Consider the following 24,613-nt stretch of genomic DNA (forward strand, 5'->3'; position numbering starts at 1 on the left):
GGTTTTGTCATCCGTCTCACTTGTGATTTGCCAGTGATAGACCGCGAGGGTAACTTTAACCGTGCGGAGACGAAGAGGAGGCGAAAATTTGATATCAACTTCAAAGAGAACGTGCTGATTATGCTGCAGAACACTCTGGGGAGCAGTAGCAGGGGTTGTATGAACTAGTCACTAGTCAACTTCACCGCTCTATAGTGACTTGTTATGCCTGTCATCGACTAGTCGCTGTCACGTGATAATGACCGGCAAGATGCAGTCCACGGAAAAGACAGCAGCCTGCTGTCAGCAGGTGACAAGCTCCTGCGCGTCGGTACTGACACCTGCCGTAAAACGGACATTTAACCAAATCGTGACCTTTACCCTCTTGCAATTTAACCTTCCCCTCACCCCATCCTAACCTTAACCAGCTTGCACATGCAAAGCTCTGATTGTTGACGCGCTCCAGACATCTGCGTCCTGAGCACGGCCACAGTAACATTATCAAATCAGGTGTCGCCACCTCAAAAACTAATTTAACACGCGATCGTTTGTGTCGGCTCATTTCCTTTTATGTTTTCTGTCTTTTATTCTTTTATTTGTGCCTGATGCTTTTCACTGCTGTGGATCAGGGGGCATCACCTGTTTTGTCCTCGGTGATGCGCCTCACTGATGGGGCCGGCGAGCACTCTGCTGTTTTAGCGGTCGGTAGATCTTTTAGAACTGCAGTTCAAAGGTAACTCATGAGGTGAATATATATGAACCCAGGTAGCAGTTTCTCTTTAGGATTGAGAGGAGATGCAGGAAGATAATAAACAGACAGGACAGAAAAATAGACAAATAAAAACAAGTTAGTTTTTGTACCTGCTGGTTGCAACAAACAGACACCATTGAAGGTAATCAGAAGTGAGGAACAGAAAATGAAATAATTATTTTAATGTTTAGAGCAGCAGGAACTCTGAGAGGCTGCAGGCGCATCAGTGAGTTTGCGGCCGCTGCGCAGGGGGAGGGGGGAGAGGGCTGAAGCAGAAACTACCGTTGTTAAAAGAAATGTGTTTAACTTTGAAAATGTGGGCGCAATTTTAATTGTCAAAAACTCCAGCGAACCATTAGTTCATTTTGCTCAAATAGAAATAGAGGCCTGCCTCTAATTCTGGTCCTCCTTCCAATAAAGGCCTGGAGCTTGATGAGTTTGAGTCAAATACAGGCCCGGGCCTGTATTAGAAGGATTTACGGTATATATGCTCCCAATTGGTAAAATCATTAGACAGCATGGGATAAACTTCCACTGTTATGCTGACGATACTCAGCTATATTTATCCATTAACCCTGATGAACCTAATCGGTTGGGTAGATTACAGGCTTGTCTTGAGGACATAAAAAATTGGATGACTCTAAACTTTTTGCTTTTAAATCAAGACAAGACGGAAGTTCTCATCTTTGGACCAGAAATCCAGAAAAGGAAATTGCTTAGCCAATCGCCTGACCTGAATGGCATTACATTCATCTCCGAGAACAAAGTAAGGAACCTTGGTGTTATCTTTGACCTGGACATGTCATTCAAATCCCAGGTTAAACAGGTTTGTAGGATTTCCTTTCTCCACCTTCGGAATATTGCTAAGATTAGAAGCATCCTTTCCAGGAGTGATGCTGAAAAACTAGTTCATGCATTTATTACATCAAGACTGGATTACTGTAATTCATTACTCTCAGGAAGTCCACAGAATGTAGTTAAAAGTCTTCAGCTTGTCCAAAATGCTGCAGCTAGAGTTCTGATGAGAATTAAAAAGAGAGATCATATCTCTCCTGTCTTAGCTTCCCTACATTGGCTACCTGTTAAATTCAGAATAGATTTTAAGATCCTCCTTCTCACATATAAAGCTCTTAATAATCAAGGTCCATCATACATCAGTGATCTGATTGTTCCATATGTTCCTAACCGAGCACTTCGCTCTCAGACTGCAGGTCTACTGGTGGTTCCCAGAATATGTAAAATTAGGATGGGAGGCAGATCTTTTAGCTATCAGGCTCCTCTCCTGTGGAACCAGCTCCCAGCTTTAGTCCGTGAGGCAGACACTTTGTCTACTTTTAAGAATAGGCTTAAAACATTTTTATTTGATAGGGCCTATGGTTAAAATCTGATGTTAGCCTAAATCAGGACAAGTGGGGGAGTAGAGGGAGGTGGAGTGTACAGTCGGTAAAGACGGCTCTCCCTTGCCCTGCCTCCAACATGCCTCCATCTAAATAGGATAGGTTATCCAGAGTTATCTCTGTAGTTATGCTGCTATAGGCTTAGACTGCTGGAGGACACACTGACCACTTTTCACACTCTACTACTTTCTTCTACTATCTGCTCTTTAACTGTATTATTTCCTGCTATTTCAGCTGTTAACTTTATTTTCTCTCTAAGTGTTTTTCTCCCCAGAAGAAGCTACAACGATGTTCTGCTGAGCTGTGGTGGCCTCATGGAGGGGGCCATCGTCTAGCACACTGCTGCTAACCACTTAAACATTCTCCCTCTCCTGATAATAACTTTTTGCTTTCCTTGACGTTGGATGTGCTACTACTAGTTTACCCGTTTAATTATAGACCCACTAGGATAAATACAATAAAGTTTATCTCTCACCAAATAGAATATTTACTAAGACATCACAATATAACTGTAGACACATTACTTTGTCTTGTGTGTGTGTGTGTGTGTGTGTGTGTGTGTGTGTGTGTGTGTGTGTGTGTGTGTGTGTGTGTGTGTGTGTGTGTGTGTGTGTGTGTGTGTGTGTGTGTGCGCGTGCGTGTGCGTGTGCGTGTGTGTGTGTGTGTGTGTGTGTGTGTGCTCTGTCTTCTCCATCCCCAGTGAGTCGTGGAGGATGGCTGCTTATACTGAGCCAGGATTCTCTGGAGGTTTCTTCCTGTTAAAAGGGAGTTTTCCTCTCCACTGTCGCTGCATGCTTGCTTAGTATGAGGATTGCTGTAAAGTCACTGACACTAGTCAGTGACTCGATGCCATTTGCTGGGTTCCTTATATAGGAAACATTATTTCTGATTGGCTTAATGAACTGACCTGAATTGGAATGTTTATTGTGTGAAGTGCCTTGAGACGACTCTTGCCGTGATTTGGCGCTTTATAAATAAAATTGAAATGAATTGAAAAAATTCTCCCTTCTCTTTGACCCTCTGTTGAAGCTCACAAGCATCATGGGGTTTGAGAAATGAAAGAATCTAACATTAAGAATAAATGTTCCATTTTTCGACTTTGCAGGAAGTGGTGATGGAGATTCAGGAGCTGGCTGGAATTACGAGATTTGTTCCTAAAGTCCTCCTGGCCATCACTGTGACTATTTGTGATGAGGTGTATAAGAAGATCGCCTACTGGCTCAATGACATGGGTAAGAGGCAGTTAAAGACAAATAGCCCCTTTCATAGTAATGCAGCCTGATGTTCTCGAACGCGTTTCCTCCATCCAGAGAACTACAGGCTACAGAGTACCTATGAAAACAACCTCATCATCAAGATGGTCTTTGTAAGTCATCCTTCCTGCTTAGCCTGTGAATGAAATATGGGTGATTTTGTTTGGTTAATTTTGTTTCCTGGGTATTTTACAGTTTGAATTCATCAATTCTTACCTGAGCCTTTTCTACATCGGGTTCTACCTCAAGGACATGGAGCGACTGAAGGAGGTGAGAGCTGTAGGTGTTGTGTTGCATCAGAGTGTTGAAATCAAAATGTATTCCCTTTTCCTTTCTTCAAACCATCTATTCAGTAGAAAATCGCTCCAAAACTACACGCAGCGTTTTGAAGCTTTAGTAGGAATTATTCTTCTTAAAGATCAAGTTGCCTTTGCTTTTTACATAACAACTGTTTTGGTCTTCTATCCTATTTCTATTTTAAATGTTGCTTAGAATATTAAAAGGTCAAAGTGACTGAAAGCATTTTTGATGTTTCTCTTCTGTGTTTTAATTTTGTTTTATTGTTGTTGTAGTTTTTTATTACATATTTATGTTTCTGAGAAACATCTGTATATTTATTATTTGGTGAAATGACTGATTAGTTGATTAACTTTGGTTAAAGGATTGATTTTAATAATGAGCAGTACACTAAACTAAGATTCAACAGCTGGTTAAAGTAACACGGGGCAGTTTCCTGCTCCTCCGCCCTACTTGTTGAAAGCAGAATTACAACTGTCATGAGCCAACACACTAACCCATGAAGAGCCAAACTGTTAGACAACAAATAATGTTACTTACAATCCAGCAGCAACAACGCCAGGTCACCATCAGTCCGTGAATATATAGTCGCCTTTAACTTCCTCAATCGAGCGTAGGCTGTGCCGATGTTCACTCTGGTTTTAGCTCTTTGCTTCACCCCAAAGACGTTACTCTCTTACTTTTACTTCCAGGCTCCGCCATGTTGCCAATAAAAAGCAAACTTCTTCTTTTCCTTCTTATTGTGCTTTTTATAGATGATCAGAGAACTGAAAATGCTAACGGTTAGCATTACAGCTAACAGCTGTAAACCAGGCAAAGAGTGCCCCCTAGGGCACCTACCTGCTCTACAAAACCATGACAGCAGAGGGCTGCAGAGTGGTGTCAGATATGAAACAGGTCAAGTCACGTCTCTTATAGGCTGTGACTTAAGGCGACCGCTGGATAACATCTCTGTTGGCCACAAGAGCTTTTACTGCCTACGTTTGGCCCTGTTCTAGTATAGAAGGGGTGCTCGCCCCTCCCTTGTCCCCCATTTATCTCTCCGCAACCACTTCATTAGGAGCTAAATGTGAAGTTTTGCCGTTTTAGCTTGCTAACAAGTGTACTAACTTGGAACGGATTACCTTATGGATCGTTTCCACAGCCGTACCTGGGCTCTCGGTCCATCTCATCTCTGTGAACTTCCAACATAAGGTATGCTCCTTGGCTCCAGCCCAGTCTGTGCTGCTCTGCCTTCAGCTCCTAACCCAGTGGGCCTCTTCACAATCTCCACGGAGCCATACCTGACACCGCTGCTCGGCACAAGAAACCAGCTGGCCGGGCAGCGTGCTGTTCTCACCCCGACACAGCGCACCGCTCACATTAATGTGTTTCCGACGGGCACTACAGCTGGCAACATTGCCCTTTTCACCTCCAAGCACACTCTGGCTGAGTCACCTGCCTTCTGTCTCTGAAGACCTGCAAGAGGAAACGCTGGAGGATCCAATCAGGCCTGATGACCTGTTCACCATTGGGTGAGCGCAGGATAAAGGAGAGCTGTTTGCCACTGTTCATGACCTAGTTCGGCCCCAGCCCGCTTTTCATCCCGAACGTTCCTCCGGAGGGTGGGAGGACCGCCCTCAGTGGGTTTGATCCAAAAGACCAGCATCACCTGGTTCTACTCAGAACCAGCCACCCCGTGATGTGGCCGGTGTTAGGGCACCATGCCAGTCAGAGGAGGTAAGGTGCCACTGGGCTTTGGGTAAGAGTTAGGGTGCAGGGATTAGGGATTACAGCTACATCAGTCTGACATACGTGGCTTGTCAGACTGGCATGCGCTGAAATATGTGTATGCCAATCTGTCAATCTGCTTCGACAGAGCACCGACCGTCTGACGTTCACCGTTCCGAAAACGCCACCAGCAGACTTGGCCTTGGTTCAGCACCCCCAGGACGCCTGCAGGAAGCAGTTTAGAATAACTTCTTTGTGGGAGAAAGTGTGTTTTCTGACCGTGATCCATGATTGATGATGTTTGCTTTGAAATAAAAACATCCTCTAAAGAGATATTCTGACGCAGTCCCCCGCTGCAGACCAGCCTGCTGCGTCATCAAAACACGTTTTCTGCATCACTCACCTCTCCCACCATGTGTCCAAAAACAGATATGTTGGCTCTCTTCCTATAGGAAGAAAGTCCGCCTCATTGCATGCCGGCTCTTTCTTCGGGTATAGGCTCAGCTCCCCCACACCACACACACACACACACACACACACACACACACACACACACACACACACACACACACACACACACACACACACACACACACATGGCGCAACGGGCAGGGATGGGAATAAGCTGACCTGTGCATGCCAGAGCAGGCTGGTTCCACCTGACCGGTGTCCGCCACCCTCATGCATGCCCACTGTCCCACAGCGGCGCTTAGACTTCAGTCACGCGCCTTGTGGAGCGAATCAGCTCACTTCTGCTTTCACACGCACATTCTGCCTCTAAGCATTCATCTCCATGATGGTTCTATGAAAAGTAAGAAAATCCAAATTTTTCTTCCAGCAAACAAACGCGCTGTACTTCCTTTAAAGGAATCCATGCTTGGGCTTCTTCAGTGTCCGCAGACCCGTCCATGCTTGATTATGTTGCTCAGTCACGTGCAAATCTGTCATTCATCATCAGTTATCGGACTGGTCTTATTGGAGGTTGGAAAAATTATACATATACTACTTGTACTCGAGTAAAACATTACCAAAATTAGGAGTACTTTCACTTAAATGATAAATGACCTGCCCTTCTATAGCGCCTGTCAGAGTAAGGACCCCAAAGCTCCCAGCTCCTCCTGTATTTAAACCCTGTTAGTCCATTTTGTCTGGTTGGTTCATTATTTCATCGTCCTGCGTGTTCCTGATTAAAATCCCTGTTTTAATGTTCCTGTCTGCCTGCCTGCCTGCCTCCTTCTTCACCCGCGTGTGGATCCTCACCTCCGTTTCACTCACCAGCACGCCTGACAGTTTTCTTATGCTTGAGCTAATAAATGGTAAGTCTGAAAGCTCTATCGTATTGCAAAGTGTCTGTTCTATATCTAACCAGGACTCACCTAGTGGGTTATCTTGCAACCATCTTGGTATATATTGCAGCCTGTTGGCTAAGAAATAATAATAAAAGTTGGGTAGATCCAGTCCTCCTCTGTCTTTGGTCTTCTGAAGCGTTTTTAAGCTAATTCGTGGAGGTTTATCCTGCCAAAGGAATTTGGTAATTGAGGAGTCCAGAGATTTAAACCAGTCAGCTGGTGGTTTGTTTGGGATCATTGAAAATAAGTAATTTATTCTGGGTAAGACCATCATTTTAATTGTAGCAACCCTCCCCATGAGTGATATTGGTAAGGATTTCCATCTTGCAAGATCATCTTCCACTTTCTTTAAAAGTGGGATGTAGTTTAGTTTGGTTAGATCTGCTAACTTGGGAGAGATATTAATTCCCAGGTATGTGATATTCCCTGACTCCAATTGTGTATTAAGCAAATTGACAAAAGAGAAATTAATTGGTAGAACTGTGGATTTTAACCAGTTTATAGAGTAATCTGAAACTCTTGAAAAAGAGTTTATCAGTTCTATTGAATGGGAGAGAGAGGATTGAGAATTCTGGAGAAATAGTAAAACATCATCTGCATAAAGACTGATCTTATGTTCTATTCTCGTACACTTTATCCCTTTAATATCTGTTGTTTGCCTAATTGCTGCCGCTAGTGGTTCAATAAAAATAGCAAACAGTGAGGGGGAGAGTGGGCATCCCTGCCTGGTCCCCGTCTGAAGACAGAAGCTAGCTAACCCTAACCCTGAGATCAACATTAATAAGGGAAATTGGGCGATAGCTGGTAGGAAATGCAGGGTCTTTGCCTGGTTTTAACAAGAGACTAATATTGAATGAGTTCATGTTTGGCTGTAATCTGCCGCTCTCTTCGATTTCCCTCACCATTCTGAAAAATGTTGGAGCCAGAATGATCCAGAATTCTTTGTAGAACTCTACTGGGAACCCGTCTGGACCTGGAGCTTTCCTATTCGTCATGGATTTAAGGGCTTCCTGGAAATCAGCTGATGTCAGTGGCGAGTCCAGGACTGTAACTTGGCTGTCTGTTAATTTAGGAAGTGTTATCCTGTCAAGGAACTCATTGATCTCATTATCTGGTGGGTTTATCTGTGGTGAGTACAAAGTTTGGTAAAAGTCTCTGAAGGTGTTGTTTATTCTTTCAGGGTCATTAACTATATTCCCGGTTGAGACTCTAACAGCAGATATGGTAGTTTTCTCTTTATTAATTTTTAACTGGCTAGCCAAAAATTTACCTGATTTATTTCTATGTTCAAAGTTTTCTATTCGTAGTCTTTGTGCTAAAAATTGTGTCTTTTTGTCAATAATTCCATGAAGTTCTAATTTAGCTTTACGTAATTTGCTCATTGACTCTTCTTCTGTGGATGCCTCTAAAGACTTAATGATTGCTTCTAACTCCTGAATACGTTTGTTTTCTGTTTTTTTCCTATGTGATGAGAAAGAGATTATTTTACCTCTCATCACTGCCTTTCCTGCCTCCCAGAGAATAGATGCTGATGTTCCAGGCAGGTCATTATGTTCTAAATATAAAGCCCACTCCTTTTTTAAAAATTCTATAAAACCTTCGTCTTTGAGCAGTGATGTATTAAACCTCCAGTTTTTGCTTGGTGGGATTGTCTTCTTGTTACCAGAGTTAATGAGACCGGAGCATGGTCGCTGACAACTATGGGGTGTATCTCAGTGTCTGAAATGTCAGCCAACAATGAGCTGCTGACTATAAAATAATCCGAACGTGAATGAGAGTGATGGGCGTGCAAAAAAGTATGTTCTCTACGGTTAGGATGAAGAGATCGCCATGCATCACAAAGCCCATAATGACTCATGTACTGTTTAACTATATTAGTGGATTGCCAGTTGCGCTGAGTCCCAGCTGTACTGAGCCTGTCTGTTAAGGAGTTCATCCAAAAATTAAAATCGCCTCCAAGTATAAGTGGACAGTCCAAGTGTTCGGAGAGTACAGAGAAAAAATTATGAAAGAATGAAGGGTCATCAATATTTGGACAGTATATGCTGACCATACATAAGCTTTGGTTCTGTACAGATATTTTTAACATTATAAATCTACCCTCTGGATCAGAGACTGTGTCCAGTACTGTGAAATTGATGTTTTGTGTATTAAAATAGCTGCACCTCTTTGCCTAGAGTTATAGCAGGCAGAGAACATGCTGGGAAACTCAGGTGTTTTAAGTTCATCTGCAGATGTGGCAGATCTATGAGTCTCTTGTAACAATATTACGTCTGCTTGCACTCTCTTTAGCTGATCAAAAATCTTTAATCTTTTCTCTATGGAGCCAGCTCCATGTACGTTCCATGAGACAAATCTTAGTGCACCCATAGATGTGTGTGTGAGTAGCTAAAATATGACGCCTTCATGTGAATAAGATGGAATAAGTATCTAAATGTATAAAATAGTATGTTAATAAATAACAGAAAAGTAAATAATAATAATAATAATAAAGATCCAACAGTGTTTGTGGTTGTATTATTTGAAGCATAAATTATGATATTGTGCTATGAATTTAATATATCTGTGTGTGTGTGTGTGTGTGTGTGTGTGTGTGTGTGTGTGTGTGCGCGTGTGTGTGCGTGCGTGCGTGCGTGTGTGTGCGCGCACACGGGTGTGTGTGTGTGTGCCGAGTCTGACGCAGTGTTGGAAAGTTGTGTGGTTGTGCCATACAGGTGTAAAGGTGCAGAAGCAGGTAAAAATGAAGGGAAAATACAGATACAGGTTAAAAAAGAAGAAATAACTAAAAAGAAAAGGTGGTCGGGTGTGAAGTGGTGATGAACAGGTGATCTTATCATCTAGAGAACGGCTTTAGCAGCTGTTTAATCCTGACGTGATCAAACCCAGTGAATCCTGATAAGAATAATAAATGTCTGACCTGATGTTGGGCTAATACAGCCAGTCAGTCACTCCTCGCTCCTTGTAAAGCTTATTGTCCACATAAAGCTTATCCACCGAGATGACAGCTCTCTTCCCATCCTGGATAAACCTTTTGCACAGCGGAAAGAGGACTCGGCGCCGATCCAGGATTTCCTTAGGGAACTGATCATTCACGCTGAAATCTTTCCCTTTGAGCTCTCTTCCGTGACTTTTAACAAGATCCTTCTGCTTAAAATGTTCAAATTTAGCCACGATGGGACGAGGTCTTCTGCTGTCCACTCGTCTAGCTCCAAGGCGATGTACCTGGTGAAAGGTGATGTTTTTTACTGTTTCTTCGGGTATCTTCATTTGGGTCTGGAGAAAGTTCTTTATTGTTTGCTCGCAGTTCTCCGCCCCTCCCGCCTGCTCCGGCAGGCCTGCGAACACCAGATTATCCCTCATGCTGCGGGCCTGAAGGTCCAAAACCGTCTCCTTCAGAGTTTTGTTGTCCTGGGTGATCCGCGTCATTCCCTCTTCCAGGGAAGAAACGGACTCCCGCAGAGACGCGTTCTCAGCAGCGAGCCGCTCCACCTGCTCCTGGCTGAACTCCAGAGACTGACGGAGGTTCTGAAACTCCTGGTGAAGAACCTCGAGCAGATAAAGTCGCCCCTCAAATCCCAGAAGCCGTTTATCAATAGAATCTAATAATTCTAATACGTCCTTCCGGGGAGATGAGGCCTCAGGCGAGTCCTGAGGACGGCTCCTCTTGATCCCAGCAGGTGTTTCAGCCTCAGCTGCTGATTTCTTCGGACCCATGACGAAAACTTCAAAAACTTTGTCAATATAATTTAGCAAACTTTCTAAATGTCCTTCACTTACCTCCAGATTGAGCGAGTTATACTTACCAGATTATTTTTGCGTTGTCAGTAGTTAAATTAGGCAAAAATGCATCTGAATTGTTTGTGGATGTTTGCTAACAAGCTGCCATCAGCTTCAAACACTGCTGTGTTCGGTGATCGGCCGTCAGCGCATGCGCATCTTCCACACTACTGGGAACACAGCCTGGTCCCCACCCCACCAGGGGTATTCTGCTGTTGTGTCCTTGGGCAAGACACTTCACCCAACTTGTCTGTGTTGGTGGTGGTCAGAGGGGCCGACGGCAGCCTCGCCTCTGTCAGACCACCCCAGGGCGACCATCACTGGCAGAGTGTGAATGTGAGTGGATGGAAGCATCTTTGAGTGTCCTAAACAAGCGCTATATAAGTTCAACTCTGATTATTATTATTATTATTATTATTATTATTATTATTATTATTATTATTATTATTATCATTATTGGTCATTTAGCAATCATTATCATGAGCTGCATATTCTTTGTTTTTCTTTACAGATGCTGGCGACTCTGCTTATTTTCCGCCAGTTTCTGCAGAACATAAAAGAAGTCCTGCAGCCCTACCTGTACGAGCAGAATAAGCTAGGTGTCTTCACTCCTAAAGTGCTGTGGGAGCTTCTCCAATCTGTTCTGCTGAAGTACGGCCGCCTGGCTGTGGACAAGGCCCAAGCCTCAATGACCTGGTATTCACTTTTGGGTCAGAGAGGAATCCCAGGTCCTGTTACCAACTGTAACCCAGAGCCAAAGAGAAAAGGAGACCTAAAAGCTGGCTTTAGGCTCTCAGAGGAGGAGTGGGAAATGAATGACAGCATCATGAAACATCGGAAAGTCAGCTTCACAGAGAAGGTCAACTACAAGGACGTCACAACAAAAACACACAGAGAGGATGAAAGTTTCCTAGAAGATAGTCCAACGCTGGTAGAGGAAGGGATGGAGTCCTCCTGCCTCTTTGACAGCTGTGATGAGGACAGTGACTGTGAGTCTCTGGCTCAGGTATGTGTGTGGTGTCCATTTAATTCATCCTCCTAGCAGCACAGAAAAGAAAGTGATCTACCTTCACAGGAGAATGCCGGCGTGTCATCACCAAAGGAATCAGACCCTCTCTGTCAGAGAAGAAAAAATGCAGGTGAGGACAAAGACAACAAGAAATCCTGGATCAATCCACCAGAGGAAACCAAAACCGTCAACCTGACCCAGGCGGAGATTGAGAGCTGCATGAAGACATATGAGGTGAACTTAGATGAATCGTCTGCAGATTAAATCTACTCGTGAAAATATTGGAGCAAGTCTGAGTCTTTGTGAAATCCACAGGGAACGATCCAGGATTACCAGGAGATGTTTATCCAGTTTGGCTACGTGGTGCTCTTTTCTTCAGCCTTCCCTTTGGCAGCCATGTGTGCTCTTATCAACAACATCATCGAGATCCGAAGTGATGCCCTGAAGCTCTGCACCAGCATGCAGAGACCCTTTGGACAGAGGGTGGAGAACATCGGACAGTGGCAGGTCAGTGTGTCTTCCTGCCTTTAGTTCATGTGAGAACATTTTATCTCTACAGCACTCCTCACAGACGGAGAACCCTAACCACAGAGTGCTTCACACAGATCAGAACGAAACAAACAAAGTCGTGACATCATAATGAGCTTCAAACAGAAATGAATTTCAATCAGAAAAACAAAGTGTTGCAATGATAAAATATCATAAAACAAATGAAAGAAGATTCCTAATGCTAATGAAAAAGGAAACCCAAAAATTTAGGTTAAAGCAGCTTTAGAAACATGGGTCTTAGTTAGTGTTATACAACCCAGTCTAGGAGTGGTGGGCTGTAACCAGAGGGAAGACCAGACCTGGGGGGGGGATTACTAAAGCTATTTAATGACCAGAAAATGGCCTGTGGGGACTCTCCACCACACAGGAGATCCTCCCGTAAGCAGAAAACCAGCAGGCTTTGTAGGCAGCACCACACCCTGAGCCCAGGTGCCTCCAAGGCTGCCCAACGAGCTGCCTGCAACTGAAGAAAAAACACAATTAAACACATAAAGGCACCGAGACCGCGGGGCGTCACAGTTACCCCCAAATTCCACTACCTCCGCTCCGCTCCGGTCCGCCCCCGCCTTCCACAGCCGCTCGCTTCCGAAATCAATTTTTACTGGTACCCGCTCTATAACGGCTCCGCTCCGGTGCGGAGACCTGAGGTGGGCAAACAAGCATGCGTGGGATTTTCGAGATCTTGCGATACAGTCCGAGCAATAAACGCAGAAGTTAGATCCAAACACCCGTTGTGTGGGAGAAGCATCGGCATGAACTGTTTAATCTGCCCATCATGTGTGTTGAGAGATCAGCAGTGTTTGGACCAACAAAGTGTGACTACTTTGATAGTGGAACCTGTATTTATGGCTTAATTTTGTGCATTTAAACTTCAGCCGTCATTGATAGTTGTTAAAAGTTGTTAAACCTGTGCATATGAAACAAAAAACGCCTTTTGTTTATCGATTTATTGTGAAAAACGGAAGTTGTGCTTGCTCCTTTTCCTGTTGGGCCGTTGTGGTTTCTGTCCATTTACTGCGGAGGTGCTCCGGCGTCCGGCGAAAATAGGATCGATTCTATTTTTGCCGGACGCCGGAACAGAGGGCGGCGCACTGCGCTGCACTGCCAGAGCATGGCCGCAGTAGTGGAATTGCTCTGATTGACTACAACGGGACCGATTTTGCTCCGGCGTTCGTGTCGGACCGGAGCGGAGGTAGTGGAATTTGGGGGTTAGGGTCAGCTGTGCCCAGACTGTCAGTACTACGTAAGGATAAAGGAACATCATTCCACGTAGCCAGTGAAGGGTTCTGTTTGTCTCCACCAGACTGCCATGGAGGCCATGGGGCTGATAGCCATCATAGTGAACTGTTATCTGATTGGTCAATGTGGACAGCTCCAGCGGCTGTTTCCCTGGCTGAGTCCGGAGATGGCAGTCGTCTCCATTGTCCTACTGGAGGTACACCATTCAGAGTTTTATAAGACGTGCATTTGTCTTTAGTACGAGTCATAATCTGAGTTTGTTCATGAACAGAACTCACCTGACGAGTCTGTGGTGCAGATATGACCCATTGATCTGTCCAGAGATGACAAACAGAATGGAAAAGAAAATGTTTGTTGACTGATGAAAGTGTGTTGGTCTGTCCCTCTGTGGTCTTGGTGGTTTCCAGCACGTTGCAGTCCTCCTAAAGTACATCATCCATGTTGCCATCCCTGATATCCCTGGCTGGGTAGCAGACGAGATGGCCAAGCTTGAGTACCGGCGAAGGGAAGCTTTCAAGGTATGAATGCATCATAACTTGAAAGACATTCTGCCACCATCTTGGCTCTAGTTGCTTATTTATGTGTCTCTCTGTCACCCAAAACCCTTTATTCTGGTTGTTGTCCTGCATGCATGAGCAGAGTTTTCATTCCAGCAGCAGTGGAGGATAATGACCTCTGCAAGTACAGATGTGACTAGCAACGAAACAGACCTAACCCTAAAGACGAAACTATACGTCATGATAAAAATCACAAGAACAAAAAATACTTTAAAAAATATCCTAATGAAGAAATTGGGAAAAAGAAAAATTAAATATGTGAAGGAAGACAAAACATGAATAAGAAAATGTAATCGGGGATCCCGAGAAAGACAAAACCTGCAGAAACAACAGCATGAAGAAAAGGTAGTGAGGAGGAGGAAGATGAACAGGAGGTCTAAACATGAGTCCGCTGATCTCAGGCTCAGGGCAGGGCCTGGGCGCTGCACAACCAGTAGGCTTTGGTCACTGGACCTCAGGGACCTGCTGGAGGTGTAGGGACTGAGAAGATCACCAACATATGGTCTCATTTCAGAAACGTTGGAGCATGAAGTTCTGTTTGATGCAGAAAATCATAAAAAAAATTTAAAAATATCCTAAACTTCCAATGATATTTGAGATGTTTTTTTTTTTGTTGCTGATAATAAAAAACAGCAGAAGGTTGTGGGCTGGATGAGGATTTAATGACAGCCTACCCAGCTGATGGACCTTCTTCACCAACCAGCTAACCACACACCTTTCCACAGACCTGCCCTTTGGGAACCTTTAGACCAGGGCTCTCCAAGCGTTTTGGCCGGCGAGCTACTTTTACACAATGAAAGTAGCGAAGAACTGCCACCATACAATTAATTCACACTGATACTTTCCATGTGTGAACATGCTTTCTGTGTTAAAATGTCATATGTGAACATGCACTGTAATCACTAGTGATTCCTCTGTATATCAATACATCAACATTATAAAGAAGTACAAGGAAGAGTGACATTCTGAACCTCAAACTCAACATTTTGTTTATATACTAATAAGAAACTTTCAGGTACTGAATAACAAATCTAATTTGTGTGAATGATCTTTTAGAATGGATCCGTAACATAACTTTTTGAGCACACAGGAACAGCTTACCTGTTCAGTCCCTGACCCTGCCCTAAGCAGTGACCAGAATGATAATGAATCGTGCAAACAGGAAGCCCCTGCTGGCTGATTCTATCCGCCAACCAGAGGCACCCCCTATGGCAGGTGTCAGTTTGAGCCGGTCAGTCAGTTGGCAGTGGGTGTGTTGGACCAGTTCAGCCCGAAGCAGGCTGCCTTGGGAAGAGGGCTAAAAAAACAACCGGTTGCACGCAGAAAAAGTTCAGGCTAGCAGGATGAGAACACTCTACCCAGTCTAGACGGAGTTGAGCCAATGCTAGTGTGGAAGCCCTAGAGAGCACGCTGGGACCGATGGACTGAAAAGCACTTTTAAACAAAGATGAGGGTAAGATGTGGAGGGGGCATGCAGAGGTCTTCATAGAGTTAACTAGTTTGGTTAACTCAGGCAAAGAAACAGGAGCAAAGCTATCTAGGATGATGGGCCTGGTTGGAGTCGGGAGAGGCAGCGATAAGGCTGAAGGAGAGATGCTAGATCTGACCTCATCAGGCGTGTTTCCAATGTCGGAATTTCAGGGTGAATTCTGGGAGGGGGGAAATTGAGCCCAAAATAAAGCCCCATTAGTCGTCGTCACACACTGGTGATGTTACATGTCTGCATGTGACCCCTCCCCGTGGAGAGCAGTGAGCTGCAGCAGTGGCTGCACTCGGTAACTATTTGGTGGTTTAACTCCCCAATCCAAACCCCTTGAAGCTCAGTGCAAAGCAGGGAGGCGTTGGTCTTTGGTATGACCCGACCGGATTTGAACCCTGATCTCCCAGTCTCAGGGTGGACACTCCGCTGAGAAGGTAATGAGATGTCCCGTTCCTCTCAGCATTTGTGTCTCCATTCAAATTCAGCTCTTTTGGGACTTTGCACAGACGTCAGCATATTGCGACTGCATTAGCGGTGAGTCATGTCACTGATCAACATCCAGAAGCAGCACAGTAACATATAAGGTTTTCGTTTCCAGTAAGTTTTATCCTGTCGAAGTACAGCATGATGTAATCCATTCAGAGGACAAGAGCAGCTGCGTGATGTAAAATGTGATGTTCAACGACCAGAACAAGCTCCATTTTCAAGCCCAGCAGGGCTGGACTGGCCTATCTGTCATTCCAGTGCTGTCCTGGTGGGCTGCTTAGCCAAGTGGGCCGCTTGCCCAGCTAGGGTTAGGGTTAGGCCACTGTGGCATTTCAATCACAAACGCGTCTGTTTGTGAACATAATTTAAACTGGATTATAATTAGCCCATACTTAATACATTTGTCACCACAACATTTGAAGCATCTTAGGTGTGTTCTTGCTGTGCGTTATTTCTAATTCCATGTTGTCGTTCTTTTTAAAACACAGAAACAGTTTTGTTACCTGTTTTTTCACTACGTTTCGTCTGCGGCTGCAGACTTCCTCAGGCTGACGCTGATGGTGGCGTCACTTCCTTCTCCGTTTATCTGCGGGCAGCAGAGGACGTTGTCGCCCTCTGCTGCCCGCTCTCCGACGATGCAGTCCCATGCGTGGTCCAGCGTGTAAACTCCGTCGTCTCTGTTCATGGTCCCACATCCACGTCTCCTTATCTCGATAGCTTCTTTTATCCATCTTTTGTGTTTTTGTTGTTCGGTGGTTATGATCCGTGTGCTGTCCCAGTCCATTACATGGTTTTCTCTTGTGCAGTGATCTGTTACGGCTGACGTCTTTATTGTGCTTTCTGCTTCTTCTTTTGCTGCTCTTGTGTGTCTTCGACTTGTTTCTTTCTCGCACTCCTTTCTGTGTTCTATTGTTCGTGTTTTGAGTTGGCGTCCGGTTTCTCCTACGTATGTTTTATTGCAGAGTTTGCATGGGATTTCATAAACGACTCCACATTTAAGTCCAGCTGGTATCTTGTCTTTTGGGTGTACTAGTCTGTTTCTAACTGTTGTGTATGGTTTTGTTGGTGTGTTTATGTTGTGTTTTTTTCATTGTTGCTCTTATTTTTTCTGTTATGCCTCTGATGTATGGTAGGGTCATCACTGGTTTTGGTTCTTGTCTTTCTGGGTTTCTGGTTCTTTGCTTTGGTTGTTCTTTGCTTTCTGTTGTTGTTTGTTGTTTTCCTTTGTTTATTGCCCATGTCGGGTATCTGCAGGTCTTTAAAGCGTGTTGTATGTGTTTGTCCTCTTGTTTACGGTCTCTCTCTTCTGTTACCATGTTTGCTCGGTGATATAATGTTCTGATTACTGACATGTTGTGTATGGTGGGGTGTTCTGATGTCCATAATAGATATTGGTCTGTGTGTGTTGGTTTCCTGTATGTGTTTATGTTTAGGGTCCCGTCGGTCTGCCTGGTGATTTTCATGTCCATAAATGCTATGCTGCCTTCTGTTTCTGACTCATAAGTGAATTTTATGTTGCCAGTGTCGTCCATGTTATTCAAGTGTTGTGTTAGTGTTTCTGTTTGTCCTGTTGGTATGATTTCCAGTATGTCGTCTACGTAGCGTTTCCATAGTTTTATTTTGCAGTTTGGGGGGGCGGTGGCTATGGCTTTCTGTTCCAGGTCTTCCATGAAAAACTGGCACAGGGTGGCTGATAACGGGTTACCCATGGCGAAGCCTTCCAGTTGTTTGTATATTGTGTCGTCGTACGTGAAGTAAGTGGAGTTAGCTACCAGTGCTATCAGTTGTGCTATGTCGTCTGCTGTGAGGTTTGTCCTTTTGTGTAAAGTTTTGTCTTGTCTGATTCTGTTAACTACTATGTCTATGGTTTTTTGGGTTGGTGTTTTTGTGAACAGAGACGTGACATCATGTGAGATGAGTATGTCGTTGTCTTCTATTGTAATTTCCTTTAGTTCTTTTGCCAGTTCTATACTATTTTTGCAGTGTTGATCTGTGTTTCCTAATAACGGGCTGGTGATTCTGCTGATATCTTTTGCCATGTTGTATGTTGGTGTACCTATGCTGTCTACTATTGGTCTAAGTGGTGTTTTGTTTATGTATTTTTGGTGTTCCATATATTCTTGGTGTTATATTCGCCATGGGAATCCAGTGTTTATACATTTTTTCTGTTATTTTGCCTTTTTCGTGCTGTGGCTTCAGTAATTTTTTCATGTTTTTCTTAATGTTTTCTGTTGGATCTTTTTTAAGTATTTCATATGTATTTTTGTCCTCTAGCATCTGGTTCATCTGTTGTTTATATTTTTCTCTGTCCATAACTACTGTGGTTCTTCCTTTATCTGCCGGTAGAATAATTATCTGTTCATTTTTGGATAAAGCTGTCATGGCTGATTGTTCTTCTTTTGTAATATTGCTGTGTTGAATTTGAAGCATATTATTAGCATTTCCAGTAGCTTAATACTGAACATGTTAATGAATTCTGTAAAATGTTACTGATCATAGTTTAATCAAGGATATATTAAGGTGATAGCATGTTGTTTTACATGCTATTGAACTGTTTTCTGATCATGTTCTGTTAAAGTGAAGGAAGCAGGGAAAATATCTTTCCCTATCACTTTTTTCAGTTTCCCGTTTAATCCGATTAATCTAGTCGAGACCCCATCCGATTCATCGATGATCCAATGATCATTTGTTGCAGCCCTACAGGGGATGGTTTTGTGAGGGAAGAACACAATATTCCTATCAGAAGCTGCTGGGCACTTGACTGGTTGTGGGAACCAGTATCTGCTGCCATCAGGAGATCATTTGTGACTCTGACCAAGGCCGTTTCTGTGCTGTGGCCGGTGCAGAAACCAGACTGAAATGTTTCAAACAGTTTATTGTCTTTGAGGTGGTCATGAAGTTGTACTGCAACAGCTTTTTCCAGAACCTTTGATAGAAAAGGGGGATTGGACATGGGCCTATAGTTTGAGAGACCTTCCGGATCCAGGGTGGATGCATATACATGCAGCATTCCAACATTAACGATGGTGACCGCTGATCAAGGAAGCGCTATTTCACAGAAGCAGAAATTGAGGTACCTGTGGTTGAGGTGGAGAAATTAAAGGAAGTGCTTTTGCAAAACAAGTAAGAGAAAATCCACGGAGTGGCGCAGCGTTGCTGAAGCCGTCAATGTTGTGAATTCTTCATAGAGATCTGCGGCGCTTATAAAAAAATGGTCCGATCAGCACAGGTTGGTATTTTTCCTCTACTTTCTCCCCTAGTTTTAGTCCCCGCTCCGTTGAGGTACCTGGCAAGACTGTTGGGCCGGCAACATGATTCTGGCCACTGGTTGCCTGGGGGGCTTGGAAACAGTGCTCGGGCCAAGCTGCATTGGTCCAAGTTCCTCGAAGCAGTTTTCCTGGAAGACCATCTTTATGGTACCAATATGATACAACATTTGCAACCTTGAACTAATAATACCTAAGAACAACACTTCCCCCCCAAAATAAATATGCATGAATACCCCATAATAGAACAAACTAAAAACATGACTACCCATAATGCACCTTGCCCACTGCAGCTGAAAAAGCTTACTTTTTACAATGTTTTAGAGGAATTTTCACCGACACTGGAGTATAGAGTAATGGTAACTCCAGAAGAGTACACCTAACAGGTTACACTATAACGACCCATTTAAAAAAAATCTGTTTTAACTCTGAAAATGAACACCAACACTGCTGGACAAAGGGAAGTATTTTACACTCAATATCACTGAATCGACTATGATAGAGTTCCCATACCGTGACACTGCTTATTTAACACTTGGCATTTTACTGTGTAGTTGGCGTCCAAAACTGAATAATCAGCTAACATCAATAAAACAGAGTAGTGTCCTCATCTATGCCAATGTGTTTAAAAACATAATATATAAAGATATGGCCAAAGCTGCTCTGACAAGCCGCTTTAGTGAAGATCTGCTTAATCCAAATCAAGCATACATGGGCAGGTGAGCTTGAGGAAGTCATTTGTAGGTGTGCTATTCTCCATACAGGTAGCAGAGGTTGCTAGAAGTAACTTTACTAATAAAACACAGTAAAACAAATGTCCCCCCCCCCCCCCCCCACACACACACACACACACACTTCTCAAAAATTCAGAATTACCTTAGCAAGGAAGTAATGCTAATAAAAGCTGATTTTCAATTCAGAATATTTGATTGCAACTCCTAGTTTCTTTGAACAGAACATCATTTGTAAAATAGATAACTGTCATAATGAAATGTTTTTTAAGACATTGTTTATTGATAAACATGTAAACCCTCTGGAGTCGGTGGCATAGCCATTTTGACAAGTGTTGGTGTTCACCTTTATATTGGACTCTGTATTTTATTGTTTGTCTTATTTGGTATCATTCTTTATAGCACAACCACACCTGTGTAAATTTAGAGTCATTTCTTCATTCTGTCATACTGTATTAGAACACTGAGCCTGAAAGCAAAGAAAAAATCTAAATCAGACTAGAAAATATTATCTTCTTGCAGTGAAAACCACAAACATTTGTAATGAACCATTTTCAGCAAGTTTTTTGCATAAAAATGCAAGGCATGTCTTAAGAGATTTTCCATATAAAATTTCTGTTATGCTGAAAATGGAGTTCCACACTTTCTGTCTACCTCTGCTACTTACATAAATTTCCAGCAGAAGACAGGGTCAGGTTTAGCAAGCCAATAAATTATGTACATATACTTACATTATGTACATATATTTACATAATATACAAACATTTACAAATGTATTAGCAAAAAATATATATATTTACATTATATAGATATATTTACATTTACATTATATACATCCATTTACAATTGTATTAGCACAAAATATATATTTACATTATATAGGTATATTTACATTTACATTATATAAATCGATTTACAATTGTATTAGCATAAAATATATATATTTACATTATATACGTATATTTACATTTACATTATATACATACATTTACAATTGTTTTAGCATAAAATATATATATTTACATTATATACGTATATTTACATTTACATTATATACATACATTTACAATTGTTTTAGCATAAAATATATATATATTTACATTATATAAGTATATTTACATTTACATTACATACATACATTTGCAATTGTATTAGCATAAAATATATATATTTACATTATATTTGTATATTTACATTTACATTATATACATACATTTACAATTGTATTAGCATAAATTATATATATTTACATTACACACGTATATTTACATTTACATTATATACATACATTTAAAATTATTTTAGCATAAAATATATATATTTACATTATATAAGTATATTTACATTTACATTATATACATACATTTACAATTGTTTTAGCATAAAATATATATTTACATTATATACTTTTATTTACATTTACATTATATACATACATTTACAATTGTATTAGCATAAAATATATAATTACATTATATACGTATATTTACTCCTCCTTGAACCGTCACCTTATCGTGGTGGAGGAGTTTGAGTGCCCTAATGATCCTAGGAGCTATGTTGTCTGGGGCACTTAGTGCCCCTGGTAGGGTCTCCCATGACAAATTGGTCTTAGGTGAAGGGTGAGACAAAGAACGGTTCGAAGGATCTTTCATGGCGGTTAAAACGAAGAGTCGGAGTACCCGGCCCGGAGGGTTACCGGGGTCCCATCCTGGAGCCAGGCCTGGGGTTGGGGCCCGTGAGCGAGCGCCTGGTGGCCGGGCTTTCGCCCATGGGGCCCGGCCGGGCCCAGCCCGAACCGGATACATGGGCTCGTCCAACTGTGGACCCACCACCCGCAGGAGGAACATGAAGGGTCCGGTGCAATGCGAATCGGGTGGCAGACCAAGGCGGGAGCCTTGGCGGCCCAATCCCCGGACAAGAAAACTAGTTTTTGGGACATGGAACGTCACCTCGCTGGCGGGGAAGGAGCCGGAGCTTGTGGCAGAGGTTGAGCGGTACCGGCTAGATATAGTCGGACTCACCTCGACACATTGCATTGGCTCTGGAACCCGAGACCTGGAGAGGGGTTGGACACTCTACTTTGCTGGAGTTGCTCTGGGTGAGAGGCGGAGGGCTGGGGTTGGCTTTTTGTTAGCCCCGAGACTCTCTGCCTGTGTGTTGGGTTTTACCCCGGGGGACAATAGGGTAGCTTCCTTGCGCCTTCGGGTCGGGGAACGGGTCCTGACTGTTGTTTGTGCTTATGGGCCAAATATCAGTTCAGAGTACCCACCCTTTTTGGAGTCCCTGGGACGAGTGCTAGATAGTGCTCCATCAGGGGACTCCATTGTCCTGCTGGGGGACTTCAATGCTCACGTGGGCAATGACAGCTTGACCTGGAGGGGTGTGATTGGGAGGAACGGCCCACCTAATCTGAACTCGAGCGGTGTTTTGTTATTGGACTTCTGTGCAAGCCGCAGTTTGGCCATAACGAACACCATGTTCGAACATAAGGATGCCCACCGGTACACTTGGTACCAGGGCAGCCTAGGTCACAGGTCGATGATAGATTTTGTAGTCGTATCATCTGACCTGCGGCCGTATGTTTTGGACACCCGAGTGAAGAGAGGGGCGGAGCTGTCAACTGATCACCACCTGGTGGTGAGTTGGATCAGATGGCAAGGGAACATGCCGCGTAGACCTGGCAGACCCAAATGCATAGTGAGGGTCTGCTGGGAACGCCTGGCAGAAGAACCTGTCAAGACGGTCTTCAACTCCCACCTCCGGCAGAGCTTTGACCACGTCCCGAGAGCAGTGGGGGACATTGAGTCCGAGTGGGCCTTGTTCCACTCTGCGATTGTCGAGGCGGCTGTTGCTAGCTGTGGTCGTAAGGTGGCCGGTGCCAGTCGTGGTGGCAACCCCCGTACCCGCTGGTGGACACCAGAGGTTCGGGGAGCCGTCAGGCTGAAGAAGGAGGCCTACAGGGCGTGGCTGGTCTGTGGGTCTCCGGAGGCAGCAGACAGGTACCGGATAGCCTAGCGGGGTGCAGCAGTGGCAGTTGCCGAGGCAAAATCTCGGGCGTGGGAGGAGTTTGGTGAGGCCATGGAGAAAGACTATCGATCGGCTCCAAAGAGGTTCTGGCAAACTGTCCGGCGCCTCAGGAGAGGAAGGCAGCAACTCGCTCACACTGTTTACAGTGGGGATGGGGAGCTGCTGACGTCAACTGAGGCTATAGTCGGACGGTGGAAGGAATACTTTGAGGAGCTCCTCAATCCCACCAATGCGCATTCCGAGGAGGAACCAGAGCTGGGAGGCCTGGGGATGGACTGTCCGATCTCGGGGGCAGAAGTTGCTGAGGTAGTCAAACAACTACACAGCGGCGGAGCCCGGGGGCGGATGAGGTTTGTCCTGGGTATCTCAAGGCTATGGATGTTGTAGGGCTGTCATGGTTGACACGTCTCTACAACATTGCGTGGTCATCGGGGGCAGTTCCTAGGGAGTGGCAGACCGGGGTGGTGGTCCCCATCTTTAAGAAGGGTGACCTGAGGGTGTGTTCCAACTATAGGGGGATCACACTCCTCAGCCTCCCTGGAAAGGTCTACGCCAAGGTACTGGAGAGGAGGGTCCGATCGATAGTTGAATCTCAGATAGAGGAGGAGCAATGTGGTTTTCGTCCTGGCCGTGGAACTGTGGACCAGCTCTATACCCTTGCAAGGGTGATGGAGGGGGCATGGGAGTTTGCCCAACCAATCCACATGTGCTTTGTGGATTTGGAGAAGGCTTATGACCGTGTCCCCAGGGGCACCCTGTGGGGGACGCTCCAGGAGTATGGGGTGGGTGGCTTTCTGTTAAGGGCCATTCAGTCCCTTTACCAGAGGAGCGTGAGTTTGGTCCGCATAGCCGGTAGTAAGTCAGACCTGTTCCCAGTGAGGGTTGGACTCCGCCAGGGCTGCCCTTTGTCACCGGTTCTGTTCATCACTTTTATGGACAGAATTTCTAGACGCAGCCGTGGTGTGGAGTGTGTCGAGTTTGGTGGCAGGAGAATCTCGTCTCTGCTTTTTGCGGATGATGTGGTCCTCCTAGCTTCATCCAGCTCTGACCTTCAGCTCTTGCTGGGTAGGTTCGCGGCCGAATGTGAAGCGGCTGGGATGAGGATCAGCACCTCCAAATCTGAGACCATGGTTCTCGACCGGAAAAGGGTGGCTTGCCACCTCCGGGTCGGGGGAGAGGTCCTACCTCAAGTGGAGGAGTTTAAGTATCTCGGGGTCTTGTTCACGAGTGAGGGTAGGAGGGATCGGGAGATCGACAGGCGGATTGGTTCGGCATCTGCAGTGATGCGGACGCTGAGCCGATCTGTCGTGGGGAAGAGGGAGCTGAGCCAGAAAGCCAGGCTCTCGATTTACCGGTCGATCTACGTCCCAATCCTCACCTATGGTCATGAGCTTTGGGTAATGATCGAAAGAACGAGATCGTGGATACAAGCGGCCGAAATGAGTTTCCTCCGTAGGGTGGCCAGGCTCAGCCTTAGAGATAGGGTGAGGAGCTCGGACATTCGGGAGGGACTCGGAGTAGAACCGCTGCTCCTCCGGATCGAAAGGAGCCAGTTGAGGTGGTTTGGGCATCTGGTCAGGATGCCTCCTGGACGCCTCCCCGGGGAGGTGTTTCGGGCATGTCCTGCCGGCAGAAGGCCCCCGGGTCGACCCAGGACACGTTGGAGAGGTTACATCTCCAATCTGGTCCGGGAACGCCTTGGGGTCCTGCCGGAGGAGCTGGTGGACAAGGCCGGGGAGAGGACGGCCTGGAGCTC

At 44.6% G+C, this 24,613-nt stretch overlaps 1 protein-coding gene across 3 annotated transcripts in view; it reads left to right on the forward strand.

Annotated features, from left to right (window-relative positions):
• ano8a (anoctamin 8a) overlaps positions 1-24,613 on the forward strand; it is a 91,044-nt gene that overhangs the window by 56,132 nt on the left and 10,299 nt on the right. Inside the window, exons 10-18 of one of the 3 annotated variants that reach the window (XR_011515542.1) lie at positions 3,233-3,359; positions 3,438-3,493; positions 3,576-3,650; positions 11,025-11,519; positions 11,589-11,756; positions 11,838-12,029; positions 13,375-13,506; positions 13,718-13,828; positions 16,371-17,587. Coding sequence is in view for 2 of the 3 variants with exons in the window: in XM_054737249.2 (XP_054593224.2) it covers positions 3,233-3,359; positions 3,438-3,493; positions 3,576-3,650; positions 11,025-11,519; positions 11,589-11,756; positions 11,838-12,029; positions 13,375-13,506; positions 13,718-13,828; positions 13,950-13,979 (1,386 nt within the window). In the remaining variant the exon portion in view is untranslated. The other 2 variants (XM_054737249.2, XM_054737247.2) reach the window with 2 other exon arrangements.

The sequence above is a fragment of the Nothobranchius furzeri genome, chromosome 11 (genome assembly GCF_043380555.1).
Source record: "Nothobranchius furzeri strain GRZ-AD chromosome 11, NfurGRZ-RIMD1, whole genome shotgun sequence".
Lineage (NCBI taxonomy): Eukaryota > Metazoa > Chordata > Actinopteri > Cyprinodontiformes > Nothobranchiidae > Nothobranchius > Nothobranchius furzeri.